At 41.3% G+C, this 22635-nt stretch overlaps 1 protein-coding gene across 3 annotated transcripts in view; it reads left to right on the top strand.

Annotated features, from left to right (window-relative positions):
* UNC80 (unc-80 homolog, NALCN channel complex subunit) overlaps positions 1-22635 on the top strand; it is a 213331-nt gene that overhangs the window by 150230 nt on the left and 40466 nt on the right. For all 3 annotated transcript variants that reach the window (XM_040641233.1, XM_040641228.1, XM_040641231.1), the window contains 11 exons: positions 843-929; positions 4586-4769; positions 6443-6537; positions 7923-8012; positions 8721-8822; positions 10818-10998; positions 12573-12841; positions 14432-14566; positions 16044-16182; positions 17031-17127; positions 21464-21634. In XM_040641233.1, the coding sequence (XP_040497167.1) occupies positions 843-929; positions 4586-4769; positions 6443-6537; positions 7923-8012; positions 8721-8822; positions 10818-10998; positions 12573-12841; positions 14432-14566; positions 16044-16182; positions 17031-17127; positions 21464-21634 (1550 nt within the window). The remainder of the gene's footprint in view (positions 1-842; positions 930-4585; positions 4770-6442; positions 6538-7922; positions 8013-8720; positions 8823-10817; positions 10999-12572; positions 12842-14431; positions 14567-16043; positions 16183-17030; positions 17128-21463; positions 21635-22635) is intronic.

The following is a 22635-nucleotide window of genomic DNA, read 5'->3' as shown; positions in this document are numbered from 1 at the left end:
GCTGTTTTCTTTCATATTGGTCCATTGATTGATGTCTCCATATGTGTTTGGTACAAGAGTAGTGATGACCATAAAATACTGAAAGATTTTCAATCTTTTAGACAAAGATTAAATTCAGTATAGTGTTTTTAGTGATGGGTACATTTCCTGAATTCTGATTGCTTGGTAGTCTGTGATGCAGGTAGGATTATTAGAATCCTACCTTCCGGTCCATTAATCACAAAAATCTAGCTTAGCAGGTGACTTGTAAGAAGATTGTGCCAAATGAAAGTAGTTTTCTGAGCAATGGCAAAATACACTGATGAAAAAGTATATGTTCGTTTCATGTTATGGTCCTATTTGTTGGAAGATCAAGTTTAGTTTCTGGAGGTAAGGTTAATTATAGACATCTCTATTTATCCTCTCTCGACTTAGCTTTACCTCTTTGACTCAAAACCTAGGAAGCAGACCTGTGAAGTATATTAAACCACACTTGCTTAATGGTTTCTCCGGATAGGTCTGCCGCACATTTCCATCACACCTGGAAGCCATAGCCAATAGAGTTGACTAAATGTATCGCTTTCCTGTGATTTGCCTGTGACCTATAGACACAGTCTAAATTTCTATTTTAAAAAACTGTCTAACTACTGCTCAGTGATTTCATAGTTTAGCTCCTAAGAGAAGGTGTTATAGTTGGTTTAAATACCATTTAAGAAGTAGCACGTACACTCTATTAAAATGCTGCATGTAATGGAAATCAGCAAGAGGGAAAAGTAAGCGCCTCCCCCATTTTTTAAGAAGTTAGTTTTATTTCCCACAGCATGGCCGCTGAAGGGGGTGCAGAAACGCTCTTCTTCTTTCAGGATGAGTTAATGTACATGCTGCGCAAACTGCTCTTAAACATTGGGGACTTTCCTGCTCAGACGTCGCACATCCTCTTCAACTACTTGGTGAGTTTTCGCCTCCAGTGAGTTATAGGTGTTCATTTCCACTTAGGAAGCAGCAACATGAGGGAAAGGTCAGAGGGAATTTTTTTCAATAAATTCCCATTAGTGATGTGATCGAAGGTAGATCATGGTCAGCGATACTCGCCACTGCTCCTATGGGGAAGCGCTTCCTGACGCACTACTCCGCGCGTGGTGGACACTCAGTAAATGTCAGTGTCATCTCCGTCTTCCTTTGGCACATACAACTCGCTTATGTTGGTTCTTAATTTTGGTTTTCTGTTGAGAAAACTTATATGTCATTTAGTCTTTTTTCCCTTTTCCTATCTCGCTTTTAAAAGACACAGACACACACACAGACACACAGACACAGACACACAGACACAGACACACACACACACAGAGACACACAGAGGTAAATGTCGCCTTAGAAGGAAAGCATTTGTGAGTGTATTTTTCCATAGCAACTATCTTTGCTTTAAACCATTCTGCCAGCTCCTTCCTGAACCCTCCAGAATTGACCAGTTTCTTCAGGATCTCCTCCTTATACCCTAAATGAATATACAGTTTGGGGGCCATTAGCTTGATGCCTCTTCTTTGAAACTGCGCTTTAATCCAGACAGATGGCCGTGTAAATGTCTATGTTAGGAGAACGTCTTCTTTCTCCCTTACTATTGTCAGTCTCCTAGCAGGTAGGGAAAGAGGAGAGGTAGCCACATGCATCTGTGGCAGAATGGAAAATTTAACACTACGGCTCCTATGGGCAGAGAAGATTTGTAATCCCTTTCTCTCATCTATGACTGATTTGGTTTTCCTCCTGAGTGCCCACCAGCTGGTTGACAAGGGAAAGAATATAAATAAGTGTCCAATCCAGTTTTAAGTTCAGACTGATAAAAACATATAAATAGTAACTTTGGATAATGTTCAGTCTCTCTTGGCTAAAAATATTTAGTCTCTAGGAATTCTCCTCCCTTCCAACTTCTTTCATCTCCAAACACTATGTGGGGTTGGAAAGAAAAAAGATCTTTGTTGTTGGAAGGTGGAGGAGGGACAGCAAAATAGCCTCCAGATGGAGAAGTCACTTTAAGATGGAAAAACGAAGCAAGCCACTCCATACTGTTCATGCAGAACCGTATTCAGAGTAACTTACTGACGGGGAAGATGGGGCAGACACTGATCCAAGGGCTGGGCAGCCATTTTCTGCAAAGTCCAGACCTTAATCCTCAGCTTTTATAGAGCAAGGGATGGTGGTGAGGTCTAAGGGTAGTTATCTAAAGAGGCACCATCTGTGTGCCAGAAAGAAGCTCAGAACAAGCCTTCCGGCATTCTGGTCAGGGCCTACAGTCTCCTCCAAGGGGCCTGGGACACGTAGCAGCAAAGGAAGTCGCTGCATGGACATGAACAAGATGGAGGGCCAAGAATGGAGTCAGTATTGTCAGCGCTCCTACATTTGTTCAGTGTTCTGTCTCTTGTTCAGTGTTTGCTCTGGCTCCTCCCTTTGTGAGACAATGTTCTTTATCTGGCTGGTTGCTAGACACCTGGCTGGTGGAAGCCAAAGCCCATGGCTGCTATGGCTTGGGGTCTACAGGCTCCCAGAGGTGCTTGCTGGGAGACAACCTCATCTCAGCTCCTGCTTGTGCCACACACCCTTCTAGGTTCTGGTTGCATGTTTGGCTTCAGCTTAGGAAGACCCCTGGCTAGAGTGTTATGCTCAGTGACACCAGTCTATGGCAATTCTATCCAGAAAGCTCTCCAGCCAAACTTTCTGCTACTTCTTGGTCTTGTATATACCACATAAAATCCAAAGGTAGGTCATCAAAGCCAAATGTCAGGGCCTTCTTCAGGTTAAGTATGTGCCCTACCATCTTTATGTGGCATCCCGGCCCCAAGGTGAACTTCTGTCAGAGATCCTAAGAGACTGGAAGCAAAAGCCCCTTCAGTGTGTCTGCCCCATTCCGTTAGGTCCCTGGACCATTGCTGTCCATTGTCCTTCAGCCCTGGGATAAGAAGATGGACATTTCTTTTCCTGTCTGCTGTACTCTTCCCTGTCAACTCCAAATAAGCCTTAATGGCAGATATAGGTCCTCCCAGCTAGGTAATTAACAAGCTAAGAGAAAAGAGCTGGCAACACTTTGGCTTTGCTGTATAACCCTGTTTTACATGAATATAAATTCCTACTTTTCATTTCTCTCTAAACCCTAGTCTTTCCCCAAATCCCAAGTACGTGGATGCCTTGAATGGACTAGAGAAGGGCCTTATAATCAGAATGGCAGAACAGTGAAGGGCAGAGTGCTTTTTAAACCGTTACCCTTATTATATATCTCTTTTTTCTCATGACTTAAGGATATGTATGGTGGGCATGTTGGGACCACTGACCCATCTCTTCTAATTTTATCAGGGACTATTTAACTTTGACCCCTAGTGATCTTCACCCTGGGGTTTGAGCCCATCTGGGGGTATGTGAAAACTTTTAAAGGGATTTGGTGCTCAGATAATTTTAAGGGAATAAATCTCCAAACTCTCAACTTACAAATACACACTAACACTTGGTGAGCATGCCTGCCATCTCAAACATCATTCCTCTACTGTCCACAAGAAAGGTCCACCCTGACCAGCCCAGACATCACCAGATGCATTGTCAGATGTGTAAGACAGAGAAAGAATCTGATGTTTTAAGGAAGCCTCATTTCTGATGGATCATGGCACTTTAAACCCATAGGAGAAGCAGTAGTTTTTTCTGAACACAGGTCCTGTCCCCGTGCTTTACTAAGATCACCTTTTTGCACTCCACCCCCAGCAAACCCATAGGATTTACCACCTTTTCCTGTCTTTGATAGATTTCTCCTAGAGGTGAGGTTTGGTCCTCATCAGGGTGGTTAGCCTTCAGAACCACCAAAGCAGATTAGGGTAGTGACACCATAGGCTGATTCTTTCAACATAACTAGAAAGTTTTCTAGGATTAAGAAATTTTTCAAGAAACAATCGATAAAGCCATGGGTGGGGAAACTTTGACATTATTTCTTCATGATTTTTCTGTGCACTGTTGAATAAGGTACTTAAAACGTCTTTCATCAAAATTCGTTGAAATACACATTCCAATTACAGTCAATCCATGCCTTTTATTTCAATATAGAGAATGTTTACTATATTCCCCTAATAACCAAAACAATTACCTTATGATGAGACATTTTAAATGTCAACCTAAATATGTGCAAAAGGACAGGGAGCTTTTCAAGATTTTAGGGGACACAGACAAAAATTTGTTAAGTTCACCGTTAGCCAAGCACAGTGTTGATTGGTTCAGGCTGTTAGACATAATCCAATCTGCAAATACTGTTTCGGCAAACATCACATAGAGATTAATTTGGGGTGGCCTCAGTACTTGAGTTACTTGAAGCGACTTGAAGCTTAGAAAAACAATTTTCTGCTTTCGTCTTGGGAAATCACCATTTCCGTGCTACACAAACCCGTATGGCAACCTGTTCTGGTTGGTTTTCCAGTTCCACCCTCTCTCGCTCACAGCCATTGAAAGTATTAGAGGAACTGTTGAACGGAGGATATGAAGGCACAAAAGAATATTTAACTAAGGAAAGAAAAGCCAAGGACATGAGACTGTTTGCTCACAATTATCGTGGCTCTGTGACCTCTTTCTGTTCTTTTAGGTGGGATTAATCATGTACTTCGTGCGGACCCCCTGCGAGTGGGGGATGGACGCCATTTCGGCCACCCTGACTTTCCTGTGGGAGGTGGTGGGTTATGTAGAGGGCCTGTTCTTCAAGGATCTCAAACAGACCATGAAGAAGGAGCAGTGTGAGGTAAAGCTCCTGGTGACCGCTTCCATGCCAGGTAACCCTCTACTGCTGTTGGATGATATAACTTTTCTCTTTGTTTAAGAATATAAATAACTCTTTTAAAGACCAACCATCTCTTTCATTCATGAGAAAATTTTCAGGGTCCTGACCCTGGTGTTGAGGGCTTCAGAGAATTTTTGTTTAATGCAATCTGAAGAAATACAATAGACCCTTTAAAAGTCAGCAATTGCCAGATGAAAGGGGAAGACATCAGAACTGATCCACGTGAATCAGTCCTTGAAGAGCGGCCAGGGTTGAAGATTTATTTAAGTCTATCGCACAGGGCCAGCTGAACGGGGAGCCTTTCTGAATGAATGTTTGGCACTGCAAGGGGAATGATACAGTTTGCATGGCATGGACCCCAGATCTTTGTAAACTCTATGAGAGATGGCTTTATGTAAAGTTGGAAAAGGGACAAGCAGGAAGAAAGAGAGAGAACAACAAAAGAACGTGAAATGTGATGTAAAACTCTAGCTACGGTTCCTTTTCACTCCTGATAGCTTGCTTTCCTTTAAGATAGAAATTCTTCCAAGTCTTTATCCTGGTGCAGTGACTAAGAAAATATGAGATGATCCATGGATTAAATAAAGAGAAAGACACAATTATATAAAGATGAGAACACAGAGAACACAGGGTATGACAGTGTAGAGGTCTGCATTAAAGTCATGTTACTGTCATCTATTAAGACAGTCAGTATTAGCTTAAAAAAAAAGTACATCATTTTTCAAGCTTTCTTACTCATGGGTAAAACAAGGATGTGATTCATACTGCACAACCATGAGTAATCAATGTGTTTAGGTAGATAAAATACTTGCTGTCATACCTGACTCATAGCAAGCGTTCCATAAATGGAAGTTGTCTATTTATATGTTCGATGGGTTATCCAACAAGGTGATCAGTTTTTATTATAGCAAAGAAGATCATGTTGTCATTCATAGACTTAAAAACGGCTCATTAAAAGTCAAGGTATATCACGATGTTCACAAAGACTTATAATGAATGAATGAAGTGGAATAAGTACGAACTCCCTAGCCAAGTAGGATACAGAAAATGTAAACTTAAACTGCATTCCAGGTACTTATCATGATTTTGCTAATATCTCTTTTTCTGTTTTCTCGACCATTACTGCATGATCATCTCATTTAAAATACAGAGATATGTTACTTGTTGCAATGCTTCAGGTTTGAATTCTGACTCTTCTGCTAAATAAATGTGTCTTTGACTAAGTTACTTATTAGTTCTTACTTGTAAGAGTCCGTTTCCTTTGTTTTCTCATTTGTACAATGAAAATAATAATACCCATACCATAGGGTTGCTGTGAGATTTCAATATTATGCACATAAAATACATGTAAAATATTGGGGACTCCATAAATGGGTAGCTCTTGTTATTTAATCGGTAAAATATTATGCACATAAAATACATGTAAAATATTGGGGACTCCATAAATGGTAGCTCTTGTTATTTAATCGGTAAATATACTTAAAACATATATTTTAACTATAAAAGAGCGATATTAGTACAACACACAATTTACCTTAAGCACTAAGAGTAGCAATCATAACAAGAAAAAACATCAGCCCATTGATAATATTTTAATATTTTGTGTCTTAAAGATACACTTTTCTAGAGTGGAGTTCAGCCTGTGCTTGTATTTGCCTTCTGTAGGTACCAAAACCTTGGTAGTTCATGGGCAGAATGAGTGTGATATCCCAACCCAGTTACCAGTCCATGAAGACACTCAGTTTGAAGCCCTGCTCAAGGTACGAATGGCTTTCAACAGAAATGATTTTTTAATGCACCATGTCTATGGCCGCTTCACCGATCATCCGTTGAGAATGAAATGGCATTTTCCTATCTTCAAATGAATACGTGCATTGACTTAGCCCTTGTGGAATCTGTTCTACTATCGTGTACTTCCGCTGTTTCCACACCTACCGATATCTTACTCTGTGTTGAGGTAGGCAAATACACGCAGCTTCTCCCTCAGCTGAAGCAGCAACTTGACACTCTCGAGTGGACTAACTCCCCTGGGGATGCTGTGGATTCCTGCTTCGGAGCTCCCTGGCGTCGCTCCCGGGTAGTTCTGGAGGTGCTCTGGGGCTGCGCTGAGGGAGCTAGGGCAGGCTCTGGGAGCTGCTGATCCTGCCAGAAAACCTTTCCCTGGCACTTAGTTACGCGGTATACGGTCTGACATCCGCGGACAGAAATGAGTGGAGAAGCAGAACATATAGCCCTTAGAATAAATCAGGTGAGTCAAGAAAGTATCTTTAGTGGTTATGGCAGTTGTGCCCCTCGGCAGAAAGGCAGTCCATAGTTACACATGCCCCGGAGGCTTTTACGGTAAAGTAGTAAGTAAAGTACTACAGTGATCCCCATCCATCTGGATTCCAAACTTGTGGTAAGCTGATTTCCTGGAACACAGCTCCAGGCCCAGAGGGAAGCAGGAAAGGCCTCTGAAAAATTCGGTTGTACCAAACGTGTATATCTTATTTCTGTAGTGCCTCCTTCAGACCTTACCCACACATCTCCAGAGAATTTCTAAGGCCAAGTGAGGCAAACTTCAGCAACCACTCTGTTTTCCTACTCATGCTGAATGCTTGAGGCAGGAAGGCAAACAGAATGAGTCCTAACGCCGGTTCCACCATAACCAGCGTGACCTAAATCAAAGAGGACCTCTCCAGGCTCAGATCCTTTTTCACCAGGACTGGGGTACTAGTGCAGGGTATACAAGTTACCTACATGGAAGTCATTGAATGCAGAATACAGTACACAATAATGGCTCAGTGCGTTGTAGCTCGTATTATTTTTAATGGCGTTACCAAACACGCTTTCTTCTTGACATTGAGACCAGTAGATGCCACTGTGCCTCCATAGTTCACTCCTCAGTCTGAATATAATTGCACATCTTTTAGCACTTTGAGAGCAGATGATTTATATTACATTACCAGTCTCTATTATATCATTCTTTGGGCAACTGTGTATCCAAATCCAATGTGTATCCCTATATATATACATATAAAAAGTATATAAGATCTATAATCCTTATAAGCCAGTTACCTTATTTTGATGATATTTGTATCTTTCAGCTTACTACCTGGCACGTAGTATGTTCTCCATAAACATTTATATTTACTTACTGTTCTAGGAGTGTCTGGAGTTTTTTAATATCCCAGAATCTCAGTCAACCCATTATTTTCTCATGGATAAACGATGGAATCTTATCCACTACAATAAGGTGAGACTGGGCAGTGACACACGCCCGTTGAGTTGTGTCGATAACTTGTCATGACTTTCCTGAATGTTGCCCTCACTCGGGGGGGGGGGGGCATCGTTGTTCAGAGGTTAGAAGTATGGCCACTTAGGTGACACGACCTTACTGTCAGTGTAGCTTTGGACTAGCCACTGTTATCTTTGTGTCCTTCATTTTCCTTGTCCGTAAAATGAAGAGGATGATAATAGTATCTACCATGGGTTGCAATAATTAAAGGAGATAAGGCAAGTAAAGCATTCACTATTATTACCTCCTGGTGAAAAATTAAGTTGCCCATATAATATGTGTGCCTACTTGGAATTTTAATGTCCTTGTTGTTCCTCTTTTTATTATGTTGAGCATGACCATGGTGACCTGACCTAATGACCAAAGGGCACCTCAAGATATCACTTTACAGTGACCTTCCTCTAGAATGCCTTTGGCTAAATTGCCTTGGCTCCTTTGTTCCTGGTATAGCACCCTCGTGTTTGGAAAGGGTGCTAAGCCCAGGTGGCTGGATGTTTTTTTGAGGTGGGGGTTTACCTTCCCTACGATTTTATAGAATTAGAGAGCATAAAATGATAAAACCCTTAGAAAATACATAACTGTTGTTTGATCTTTGGGTAAAGAGGAAATGAGAGTAAAAGTTTAATCATCTGAACTCTTTTTTCTCTTTGTATCATCCTGTGACAGACATATGTTCGTGATATTTATCCTTTCCGGAGATCGGTGTCTCCGCAGCTGAACCTTGTACATATGCATCCAGAGAAAGGACAGGAGCTCATTCAGAAACAGGTGCCTGACCACCTCTATTTTATTATATGGTTTTATCAAGTCATTGTGATAGATGATTGGTGAATGTGTTGCCAACTCTGAGATTCTGATTCTGATATCATCCTCTCTAGAGAGAGTGGACGGGTAGGCCCTTGGTCAATAGTTCCCCAAAATAGTGTGTTAGTTTTCATAAATTGGATTGCAATGTAAAGGTATCAAGGAACACTCACTCGGATTAATGCTATGACAAATCGTTGGGTATAAACACTAGAAATCTTCGAATTTATTCACCTACTAGTTTCCAAGTTTTCTTTTCACATTTTTGTAAAACAAGATTGGAAGTACACAAATGTAGTTTTTAGAAGGTTGCCACAGAGGTTTACACTAGTTGGGAAAAATAAAAGGGATCGATGTATTATACCTGGGAAAAGCACTGAGCTAAGGAGCAGGGGCTTGGACAGAGTCCTAGCTCTGCCACTGGTCAGTCAGTCACCTGACCTTAGGCATGTTACTAACCTCCCTTAAAAGAGGAGGAGACATAATCAAGCCATTGTAAATTTATAATTGAAGAACAGAATAAGGAAATTCAGTATTTTGTAGGCAAAATATAGCTATAGTCCACAATTCTAATAATGGTACAATTTTAATACAGTCTATGTGTTACAATTCACTTATTTATTTTTATTTTTTATTTTTAAGATTTTATTTATTAGAGAGAGAGCACGCACGCGCTTGTGTTTGCCCAAGTGGGAAGGATGGGCGGGGTGGGAGGAGAGAATCTCAAGCAGACCCCTTGCCAAATGCACCCGACAGGGTGCTTGATCTCATGACCCTGAGATCATGATCTAAGCCAAAACCAAGACTCGGACCTTAACCTACTGAGCCACCCAGGCACCCCCACATTCATTTATTTTTAATAAAATGTCTAAACAAGAATTTCAGGATAATTTATCATTTCAGTGTTTCTGCACGTATCAAGAAGGTTAACTTGGCATCTATTCAAAAATAACTTCATGAAATGAATGAAAACGGCATAGAATTAGACCACTTAAGTAATTAAAAGTACAGTTAGCATAAACCACCTGAACTGCAGTTGAAAGAAGGAAAATAGTGCAACTATTACAAAGTGTGAGGTGTTGGGTCTTAAGTATACATAACTGTAAGGTCTTAAGTGCATATAATTTCTAAAATAATTACCCCTCAATTATCCCAGCCCCTGATTTTGGCAGCAAAAGAATTAAAACCATAATCAACAATAGCACTTCACCAGTATGTTCTTTTTATGTTTAAGAACATGTTTTTAAAAATTGCATAAAATGGAGCTCTTGTTCTATGTACACTCCACGTTGGAATTTGAAGATTTCTTTCTGAGTTCTGCAGGGAGATAGCGATATGCAAGCCTGTGGTTCTGGCCCTGGAGTTTCCTCAGCAGCTTCGGACTGTGTATGGACCTCCTCATCCCACCCCCTGCCCACCCACCGTCCACAGGAAAGGAACAAAGAGAAGGGACCAAGAGAATCTTGTCTGTGCCATCTAGGTCCCGTCAGCTTTTGTCCCAATATAGGTTCTTCTTGGATCCCATTTCAGTCCTTTTTTTTTAAAGAGAAAAACCCAGAACAGTTTAAGGCATCCATGGAAATGGTAGAGGCATTTGGAACTGACTAACTGGCTGCTGTTGGAAAAGGTCTTCCATAGTACGACATCTGAACAAACGGGCTCTCTTTCATATGGAACGATTTCTGACAACGCTTGCATTGTGCTCCCCCAGCCTGCAAACCCCTAAGAAACACTCCCTTCTGCGGAGCAGGCGGGTACAGGAAGTGTGAGTCAATCAAGCATTGTCTGCTCTTCCTATGTGGCAAAGATAAAAACCATTTCTCCCTCAATCCAACACCCCCCTTGATTTTATATCAGCCCCGTTTGCCATGAAAGGTTTTACTTCAATGTCTTCACTCCCTGTAATACCAGAGCTGCTAATTCTGCGTTTCCTCTGCTCCTGCTTTTGTTCGCGGCTAGGTGTTCACTCGGAAACTGGAGGAAGTCGGGCGGGTTTTGTTTCTCATCTCGCTGACGCAGAAGATCCCCACAGCCCACAAACAGTCCCATGTCTCCATGCTCCAGGAAGACCTCCTCCGACTACCCTCATTCCCCCGGAGTGCTATTGACGCTGAATTTTCACTCTTCAGTGATCCACAAGGTATCAAGAAAGAAAAAAGCAAGCATTTCTTTTCTTGGGCTTCCTCTGCCCTTGTTTGGTCCTCAGCTGGAGAGCATCTTAACCAGCAGACAGTTCTCTAAGCCGCTGCTTCTCAGCCCTGAGTGCGTCAGAATCACCTGGAGGACTTGATAAAACAGGTTGCTGGGCTCCACCCACCCCAGTTTCAGATTCAGTAGCTCTGGAATGGAGCCCGGTAACTTGAATGTTAGCAAGTTCCCAGGTGATGTCGATGCTGCTATTCCAGGGATCAAAGTGAGACCACTGTTCTTAACTAATCATAAGCAGGGTTTGGGGGCTTTTTTTAAAAATTTAAGTTCAATTAATTAGCATAGAATGTATTATTGGTTTCAGAGGTAGAGGTCAGTGATTCATCAGTCTTATATAACACCCAGTGCTCATTACTTCATGTGGCCTCCTTAATGTCCATCACCCAGGTACCTTATCCCCCAACCCCCCTCCCCTCCAGCAACCCTCAATTTGTTTCCCACGATTAAGAGTCTCTTATGGTTTGTCTCCCTCTCTGGTTTCATCTTATTTTTCCCTCTCTTCCCCTATGAGCCTCTGTTTTGTTTCTTAAAGTCCACATATCGGTGAGATCAAATGATAATTGTCTTTCTCTGACTGACTTATTTCGCTTAGCATAATACCCTCTAGTTCCATCCACGTCATTGCAGATGGCAAGATTTCATGTTTTTAGTGGCTGAGCAGTATTCCATTGTTCGTATATACCACATCTTGTTCTCATAAGCAGTTGAGGGCAGTAGAATGGTATTGCTAGGGTAGGTAGTAGTAGGTGTTGTTACTTGACTATGTGAAGCACAGGTGTTTATAGGAAGTTCAGGAGGCAAAGCTCATCTACAGAAATCAGGACAGTGGTTGCCTCTGGGTTGGGGGGGATGGATCTCCTGGAAACTTTCTGAGCTGATGAAAATGGTCTATATATTGATTGGTACATTGGTCATGTGAGTGTGTATCTTTGTCAAAACTCACTGAGCTCTACGTTCGAGATCTGTGTATGTTTTACTCTATCCAAACTATACCTGAATTGAGAGGGAGACAGAGACAGAGAGACAGAAAGATACTCGCTTTGAAGCCTTGCTCTGTGACTCAGTTATGAATTTGAGATATTTACAATTAGCCTCCCAATGTTCAATGTCTCCTTCACCCAGAAGCTCCTAGAGCAAAGAGTAGAAAGAGCTCTAGTCTGCCCAAGAGTACAAAGATCTAGAGCCAGTCCCAGCCCTGCTGTTTCCTTTCAGAAACAACTTATTTTTTCTCCAAGCCACAGCTTATTCAGCAGCAACATGCTGCAAATGCCAGCCCTGTCTTGTCTACAGAGTCGAATCAAAGAGGTGATGATGGAAGTCCCTTGAGAACCAGGGAGTGTGATACCAGCGGCAGCGACGTGTGCTGGAAGCATTTCCGCTGTACATCTTCACGTCCCAGAGTTGGACCAAGTGGGAAACAGCAGTGCCCCCCTGTTTGGTCGCCCTCCCGCGCCGACAGGAGTGGCGTGGGGCTAATTCTGTCTCTGCTCTTCCATGTTCTCACAGCTGGCAAGGAGCTGTTTGGCCTCGACACTCTTCAGAAGAGCCTGTGGATCCAGCTCCTGGAGGAGATGTTCCTGGGCATGCCAAGCGAGTTTCCCTGGGGAGATGAAATCATGCTCTTCCTCAACGTCTTTAACGGGGCTCTGATCCTCCACCCAGAAGACAGCGCCCTGCTCAGGCAGTACGCTGCCACGGTCATCAACAGCGCTGTGCACTTCAACCACCTTTTCTCTCTCAGCGGCTACCAGTGGGTTCTGCCCACCATGCTGCAGGTGCTGTGGCTCTGTCCCCCTCACCCGAAAATTAACGGCCGTACGGCAGGCCAGCAAGACCTGTACTAAAACTTAAGGATGGAATTATTACCTGCTTTTGTGGCAGCAGAAGGCGCCAAATGAAATCTCCCCAGAAATTTCCAAAAGGTCACAATTTCCTGTTTTATCTTTCCTGAGATCTCCCACACCTGGAATAGGCTTTCCCATTTCCTCTAGCCACTCTGAGGGGTTCTCAAAGTGGGGTCGCCGGGCCAGCCGCATCAGTAGCGCCTGGGATTTTGTTAGAAATGCACAGTTTTGGGTCCCACCCCGGACCTCCTTAATCAGAAACTGTGGCGTCAGGGCCTGTTCATCTGGATTCTTACAAGACTTCCAGGGGATTCTGATGCCCTAGAAGTTTGGGAATCACTGCTCTCTACTCAGATGTACAGCAAGCGTTCCGCTGATGTTTCTCCTGAGAGATTTTCTGATCTCTGCCTGAATCGATATCTCCGTTGCTATTAAATTTGCTTCAGCAGGAGCAATTTCCATGTACTCATGTCTAATGTGTATCTGGCTATGTTTAGGAGTAGTGGATGAAGTTCAGAGTCTAGGGGGCTCATCCTAGTCCTCTACTTTTATGGAAGTTTTAATAAAAATTACAGAAGTTATACATGCTTGTGCAAAGTGGAGTTTGTTCAACCCACAGGGGCAAGAAATTTTCTTTAATATCAGGCCTCTCCCATTTTTAAATAGTTGGAATTTTCTCTATTTTTACAACCTTTTTACTGATTTCCAAAAACAATAAATGCTCATTATAAAATTCAGAAGATCAAGTTTAAAGAAGAAAACAAAGATCATCTAGAATCTTCCTTCCTAGATAACCATGATTTATACTTCTTGAAAATCCTAGCACTCTATCCTATTTTTTTTTTAAACAAAAGTTGGATCGTACCACACGTTCAAGTTTGTTACCTACTTTTCTCACATCACACTAAGAATATCACGGGCATTTTCTCATGTAGCTACACTGAGTGCTAGAGTATATTTCTAGTAACTGCATAATATTTTGTTGTATGCATAGACCAGGATTCTCTTAACCTACCCCAATTTATGAATAATTTCACTCGTTTGAAATTTTCCACTATTATAAAAATTGCAGTAGGAATTTCTGTATATCCATCTTTGTCCAATTCTTTTCTCGAGATAAATTCCTCGTGACAAACTCCCTGGGAAAAAGTATATTCTTGTTTATTACCAAATTTCCCATCTACCAGTTTATTAAATTAGCCAATTCCATCCATGCTTCCCATGGCTATGAGGTGTTTTGTTTTTGTTTTGTTTTGTTTTTGTAGAGAGAGAGAGACTGTAAGGCGGGGGGCGGGTCAGAGGGAGAGGGAGGGAATCTTAAGCAGTCTCCACACTCAGCACAGAGCCTAACATGAGGCTCCATATTAGGACCCTGAGAGTAGGACCTGAGCCAAAATCAAGAGTTGAATACTTAACCGACTAAGCCATCCAGGTGTCCCTCCACAGCTATGCGTTTTAAAAGCAAATACAACTTTGATATGCTGTTAAGGCGTTTTCTGAATATGTGGCATTTTTCCACAGGTGTACTCCGATTATGAAAGCAATCCCCAGTTGCGTCAAGCCATCGAATTTGCCTGCCACCAGTTCTACATTCTACACCGGAAGCCATTTGTGCTCCAGCTGTTTGCTAGTGTGGCCCCTCTCCTGGAGTTTCCTGTAAGTCAGCCCTGGACAGATAAATGTGAACCAACCCGATGAGAAAAACAAAGGCTTTTTTCATTAGATTCTGCTGTAGAGAGGGAGTTCGTCACTGTCACTTGTGTCTTGGTGAAGACTCAAAGGCAGACAGAGAGTAAGAATCTTTTACGGTGGAGAAAAGGGAAAGCTTCAGGTATGCCCTGATTGGAGGCCGTGGATGTGGGAGCTGTAAGCAGGCTAACTTGAAGTGGAGCATCCTACATAATTGGTTAGGGGTACATGTTTGGCTTTCTCTGGTCTAGTTGGAAGCAGGGACAAGGATCAGGGAAGCTGTCCGTTTTAATCAAGATCTGGCCATCTGGGGGCCAATGGTTAAAGGGGTTATTGTTTGGTTTCCACTAGAGCTAGTAGTCTGACTTCCTACTAACCTGACTTGCAGCAGGCTGGCTTCCTGGTCTAGTTATTGTGGACAGTGTGTTGGTTTCCTGGGCAGGTTGCTGCAGGTTCTGGATCAGAGTTCTATTTTTATGTGTGACCTTCTCATTTATATTGTCCATTTGTATAATCAGCATCTCAGCTCTCTTTCTGCAGCCAGTGGGATACAAATATCATAAATAATTTCTCTTCATTTTTCTTCAACCCTCATCTTAGCCTGTAGGCTATAAATAGACCAACTCCCCAGTTTTCTATACTCAATTAATAAAAAGGAAGGGTTCCTGATTTTCATTCCTTTCTATCACTGTCTAGCACTTACCCTATTTTCTTTTTCTTTTTCTTCAGAACGCTTATACCATATCACATGTCATATATGTGATTCACTAATATATATCTCTACCATACCCCAATATAGAATTTAACCTCCATTAAAGCAAGACCTTCATCTGCTTTTCTGTTTGCTTTTCATTTGTTTTTAGTTGTTTTGTTTGTATGTCTTTTTTGGTTTTGTTTTGTTATAACCTCAGTGTACAGCATCATGCGTGGTATACAGTAGGAATTTAAGAGGGATCTGTTGTTTTAATGAATCAAAGCCATTTTAAATAGACTTGAAATGACAAGCATCTCCATTTTGGAGTTATATTATCAAACAAGACCTGAAAAATGCCCAGAGTTGTTAAAATAAGTATCTGTTTCCCCAGACCTATTTCAAGTGTTCAACTCCTACATTATGGAAAGTTTCTTCAGGAATGCTGAGTTCTTCCATTGCAGACCAGAGGAGACATTTACATGAATTTTTCTGGCAGTCTACATATTGCTGTATTTTTAGGAATTTCCACAAGTATCTCTTTGTACCAGATTAGCATTTAATAGATCTCTTGAAAGTCAGGTGTTCCATTCCAAAATCATATAGCAGCATCGCTGGATGCAGGACTGTGGGAACTGAACTCCAGATCGATGTAATTGTTATCAGTGGTGGTGTTTGTGAGATTTGAATTCCTGATCCAACCACAGTGCTGAGGTGGGAATCAATAAACTAAAATAACCTTTCTTTGTACAGGATGCTGCCAATAACGGGCCCAGCAAAGGTGTGTCAGCTCAGTGCCTGTTTGACCTGCTGCAGTCCCTGGAGGGGGAGACCACTGACATATTAGACATCTTAGAGCTGGTCAAAGCTGAGAAGCCTCTTAAGTCATTAGGTAAAAACAAAAGTTGCTCTGACCTTCTTTTTCCCTTTGTAATTTTTTAAAATAATTCTATATTAAATATGTTAACCTAAATCAAAACAGAAAAAAAATGGAAAAGTGGTATAAATTGAATGAGTACATTTCCTATCTCCTCTTTTTCTTAAATTTCTTGAAAATCCTAGCAGTGCCCTGTTGGCTTAGTCGGTTAAGCATCCCACTCTTGGTTTCAGCTCAAGTCATGATCTCAGGGTCCTAGGATCAAGCCCTGCAGCAGCTCGGGGCTCAGCGAAATCTGCTTGTCCCTCCCCTCCCCCTCTGCTTCTCCCCCCTACTCCTGCATACGTGTGTGCTCTCTCTCAAATAAATAAGATCTTTTAAAAAAATTTTTTTTAATATCTTGAAAACACTAAAGAGAAAGGAATTCTCTACCATGAAAATTGTATTAAACTGGTGCTTCATCACAGATCTAGTACCACAGTGTTCAGAAAATTAGGTTTTCCTGGGCAATTCTAGGTGAGTAACTCTCTAAAATGGTCTTTTATGATCATGGAATGCAGTGTAGAACTAGAGGGAATTCAAAGATAAAGTCTCATGTCTGCCCTTGGATATCTTCTAGTAGGTCAGATTTTTTTCTAAACCCCCCCTCAAAAGCACTTTTATTTTTCATCTGACTATTCAAAAGTAGGAAACAGAATTTTCAGTCCCTTTAGATGAAGAAATTAATTGAGTTCACAGTTTAGGAATAAGGTCTGACGAAGAAATGGCTATAGAATATAACTGGAATGTGAAGAGTGATGATTTCTTCTTTATCCCTGGCAGACTGCACTCTGAATTTGTCCCTTGACCTTCTGTCCCTTCAGATTTCTGCTACGGAAACGAAGACCTGACATTCTCTATAAGTGAGGCCATTAAGCTCTGTGTGACTGTGGTGGCGTATGCTCCTGAGTCATTCAGAAGGTAATGCAGCCCTTTTTCTGGGCCTTGGGATAAATAAATATGGCTAAGGAAATAAAAGTGAATGAATACAAAGGTTATGTTTGCTAATGTCATCTGTAATATCTGGCAAGGATGTGTTCAATAACTACATTTAGGAAACTTATCATGGCGCAGGTTCTGGAAAATATAGCAAATCTTCATTAATGTAGAATACCCTAAAATTTGGAATTTGTGCAGTGGCTAAGATGTTTAGTCTTGTTTAGAAAATCCTGTCCTGACATGAAATACAAATTAATAGTAAACACAATTCCAGAGCAGACATTTAAATGATTGAAGTAAATGCTTTTCAAGGAGCAATAAGCTCTCCTGTCACACAAAGAGCAAGAATATAAATCTTGCCTGTCATTTTGCCAAGTGTAAGGAGTACAAAGGAGTCACATGGACAGTGTCCTCCCAATTCCAGGACGTTGGCTCTGATCTGATTTATGTACTGATATGCTAAATGAAAATCAGTCTCATCTTGCTATTAAAAGAGATCTTTTAAAGACAGAGATAGTAATTCAGATGAATCAGGGATAGCACCCGGTTATGTAGTTATAGATCCTTAAAAATAATAGTTACATTCCTTTAAATGCTCCGTGAGGCTGGCTTAATCAACCCTCTGGCCCTCCTCCCCAATTATATCAATAGGAGGCAATCTCTCCCTCTCAACTTTTCAATCTACTTTGACCTTTTCTTGTAATGTCTAGCTCATAAACAAAATTCCAGGTTATATGTTATCATACTTCTGGTATAAGGATCAAGCTTGAAACAGGACCTCCCTGAAAACTTACAGTGTAGAGGAAAGAAGTCCTACTCTGTTGGCATGCTCTTCCAGGAAGAAGGAAAGAGCTGGGTTGATTTTGCCAGTGTATCTTTAACAGTTTGCCTCTCAGATTAGTCTCTCCCTCTCCCCTAGAACAGAATGAGTAAAGGGGCAAAGAGGGACCAGGATTTGTATTAATTGAACTCTCTCTACATGAAGAATAAGAAATATCTATACCACCCCTTCCCCCCACCGAAGATGCCCAGCTTTTTTGTGTGTGTTAATCAGCAGAGATTAAATATCATGCCTGTGGCCAACCAGAAATGTGGCTATGGCCCTCGGGAGAGCAAATCTGCAATCTATAATGATGGTCTTTCTCCCACTTTCCTTGGTCTCTTCCTATAATATCACAGCTCCATAAAAGGCTCAACAATGGATTGAAACCCTGTGTTAAATTAACTCCAAGCCCGCTCTATTTCTGGGTCTAAAAATACTCCCTATCCTATTTTCTATTCCAAGTGTGTCCATGTACATTGTTAATAAGGTGTCTCAGATTATCTGCAGTGAGATGAAGTGATAACATCAAGACACTGTAATAATAAAATGCATAAAAGTTCTCTAACGTTAAAATGCCAATGACATAGAAAATCCCCAGGTTTAATTACAAATTTTTTCCGTTTTCAAATTTCTAGTGAGACATGAAATCGTCTCAAGTTAAAATCCAAACACATTGAAATCAAAAGGAATTAGAGTTCACAATCAAATTCTCTTGTCATTGTGAGTTAAAGGCCAAAGTTCAACATTGTTAAGTTAAATTAAAATTAAAGAAAGAATTATCCTCCCTAGTCCCCTATTCTGTTCTATTTAAGCCAGAGGGGTTCTTAAATTTCTGGGTAGAATCAGGGACTCTTAAGCAGCTGCTCCCCGGGCTCTCTCTCAAAGAACAAGTACAATTCTTACAACACTTCAACATTGGTAACAAAACTTAAATTTTTTAAGTAAATACGTTTTATACAAATATAACATTTATACAATAAAATTTTAAAATCACAATTTTATAGTTGTACCAACGTACATAAAGTTAACCCATCTACATAATGATCACTCAAATAGAAAAATCAGAGGAGCCACTATCCTACATCACAAATCATCTTTGCCTATTTCTGAACTCTAAGCGAAATAATAAAGTACTTTTTAATGTCCTACTTTTGTTATTCAATAGTATTTCCTGAGCTTCATCCACATCAGTCACCACAGTTTGTTCTTCATTCATCTGTAATATTTAATGTGTTTGCCACAACTGATTTCTCGCAGACACATTTGTTTTATATCTGATTTGAAGCTATTACAAATAATGCCGCAGTGAACGTTTTTGTATGCAGCTTTGTGAGCTCACGTGTCCGCATTTCCGTAGGTGGAAATGCTCTGCGAGGTCATGGGATGTGTGTATGTTTTGCTTTAGTAGATACTGCTGGTTTTCCAAAGTGGCCGTGTCAGCTTCCGTTCCCACCAGCGGCATGTGAGTGTCCCAGTGCTCTGCTGGCTCATCAGCACTCGGCACTCAGTCTTCATTTCAGCTATTTTGTTGGGTTGTAGTGAGATCTCGTTGTGGTTTTAGTTGTCATTTCCCTCTTCTAAACTGAAAGGTTTGGAAGCTTTCCAGATGTTTAGCGGAATTCAGATATCTACTTTTGCAAAGTGCCTATTGACGTCTTCTACTCATTTTTAAATGAGATTATCTGTACTTTTTTTTTTTTTATTCAATACGTAGAATTCGTCTGAAGAGTCTGATATAAGTACTTTCAGCTTATATGGACTGGGGTGCTGGTAAACATTTAATAAGCAGCTCTCTAGGGGAAAAGAGTCCCTGATACATAGCATTGCTAGTTTGCCAATATGTGGCAATGGCTGAGTATGAGCTACCAGCATGATGTCATTGAACATGGGGTTGAAAACAGATGTATACCTAGACTGTCTCGACCTGTTAAATGTCCACTCCAGCACACCACTGCTTATATGCATTCAAATGACACCTCTTACTCTGTGACTTATCATTTTACTCACCTAACATTATCTTTTAATGAACGGAATTCTTCATTTTAATGTAGTCTAATGTGTCACTATTTACCTTACTGTTTAGTGCTTTCTGTGTTCCCTTAAGGAATCTTGGCTAACCCAAGTTTATGAATATATCCCCTTATATTATCTGCCAGAAGCGTTATTGTTTTTACCCTCATGTTCAGATAGATAATCCATTTAAAATTAATTTTTGGTATGGTGTAAAGTAAGGGTCAAGATTTCGTTTTCCCAAGCAGATACGAATAGACAATAGACCAAGTACCATTTATGGAAAAGACTAGCATTCCCCATTGCATTGCAGTGTCATCCTTGTTATAAAGCAAGTATCTGTGGATTTGTTTCAGACTCCTTATTTTGTTCTGCATGTCTGTCTGTGTCTCCTTGTTTTGTGGGGTCGTGGAATACAACAGCCAGGAAAGAATTCTTTTTTTTTTTTCCAAGAAAGAATTCTTGAGCTGCTGTACAACTTAGTAAGTTTATTTAAGTAGCATGGGGAGAGGACCTATGGGCAGAAAGAGCTGTACTTTTTGCTGTACGAAGCTGGTGGTCATATGCTTCGTGCTCAAGGGGGAGGTAATATGCAGGGAGTGTTAGATCATAAATGTCTTCTTTGAACTTCTCATAACACTCTTTTTGCAAGATTTCTCTGGTACTTCTTATTCGGTTCAATATTAACTATTGCTGAGATACACAGGCAGTCCTGAGACCCTTTAAGAATGTAGCAACCAGCATGTATCTGATCCCCACCGGATACGTAGGCTATCGGTCAGCCTGCAGGGCTAAAGGTGAACATCCTTCTGCTTCTATCCCTCATCACTTGCGCCAGTATTATGCTGTCTTAATTATTATAGCTTTATAATAAGTCTGGCTGGCGTTTGTTCTTACTTTTACCTTCAATGTTTCTATGTACTTATATTTAACATGTGTCTCTTATTAAAATGTCGTTGAGATTTTTTATTATTCATTCCAGTAAGCAGCCATTTTCAGACACTCATCACAGAGGCTGTTTCCATATACTCTTTTCTCGAAAATTGTTTAACCTTTATTATCTTGTCTAAAATTTGTTGCAGCCGAAAAATCACTCTTAGCAAATCTCTGAGTGGCAGCTTTATTGATCACTGTGACTCGTTTCTCTAGATGGAGCGTACAGCTCCACGGATCATTCCACGGTTCTATCCACCAGCTCTATACATGCTCCTTTTCCCCTCCCCCACTAGATCATGTGTTCCTGAAAGGCAAGCAGAACTTCCTCACCTTTTACTGGGTGCGTGATTAATTAGTGAATTAAATAATTAACTGGTGTCGGTCCATCTTTCCAGCAGCGTTACTTACTCTTGACTTGGGTGGGGTGGGAGGGGACTCAGAATCAGTCATCACTCCAGAGGCTGTTCCTTCCTCCACATTCCCAAGTATGACACCGCCAACCAGAGTAGAATGTAAAGTGTGACTTGGTTTCCTTTCTGTTGATTAAAGTCTTCAGATGCTGATGGTCTTGGAAGCTCTAGTCCCCTGCTACCTACAAAAGCTAAAGAGACAGACGTCACAAGTGGAGACGGTGCCTGCTGCCCGAGAGGAGATCGCTGCCACAGCTGCTCTTGCAACATCCCTGCAGGCCCTTCTGTACAGTGTGGAGGTCCTCACCAGGTAATCCCGTCACAGGAATAGTCATAGCCTCACATGCTATGTGTCTACCAAAAAGAAGAAGTAAAAAATGTGGTGACTAAAAATCTCTAAAACCCTGTCTTTAATTGACACACACCTGCCCAAACTCAGCCCTTTGTGGCTTAAAACTGCAAACAATCCCTGAGTTGTTGGGATAAATAGTGCTAAGTATTCTGAATAATTAACAGTCACCATAGTGATAATAATACCATGACCACATCTGCATGTAGCTGGCTGAGCTTCTGTGGCAGTTTTAACCCAGTGGTGAACGAATCTTTTGTAAAAGGGCCAATGTAATGAATATGAAAATGTGATCCATATTTTTGTTAGCTTTTATATTATTTTATGAGACATGAAATGTCTGTAATTCCAACTAGGCTGCCTTTTATTATTTTACTGTGCGTAAAGCATTGTGGGTTTTTTTTTTTACTGTAATTTCAAAAACTACATAACTACATAAAAAATGTAAATGCTACAATTCACAGATCCTGCGTGGGGCGAGGCTCCGTGGTGCTGGGACAGCGGCTGGGGGATTTGGGAATGGAAAGGTGCACAGACACCAGAGTTCAGCCCTAAACAGAGCACCAAGAAATTAGCCCTGTCGCCAGGGTCTTGGGTGCAGAAGCAGAAGGCATTGAGAGGCTGGACGGGGATGGAGGGGACGGTGGGCAGAGTGAGAGGAGTGTGAAGAAATGGAGACAAGAAGCTATGCAGATGACTGGCTCTTTTTCTCTGTTCCCATCTCAAATTAGCTAGAAGGAGATAGTGTTCCCCGGAGCAAAGGTGGGGAAGCCTTCTTCCTGGGCTGGTGTCTCTCCTCCTCTCTCCCATTTGGCCACATCCTTCGCCTAAATCCTGTCTGTGATTTACTCCCACCAAAAGGCACCAACTTCTCCAGCCCCATCTTGCCCTGTTGATGAGAACTGGCTGAAATCCCTCCATCCAGGAAGGCTTTCTCTAGCATGTGCCAGCAAGTGAGAGAG

This window comes from Ursus maritimus, unplaced genomic scaffold (genome assembly GCF_017311325.1).
Source record: "Ursus maritimus isolate PB19 unplaced genomic scaffold, ASM1731132v1 scaffold_1, whole genome shotgun sequence".
Taxonomy (NCBI): domain Eukaryota; kingdom Metazoa; phylum Chordata; class Mammalia; order Carnivora; family Ursidae; genus Ursus; species Ursus maritimus.
Note: the sequence above shows the minus strand (reverse complement) of the source record. Positions and strands in the feature narration are given on the sequence as shown.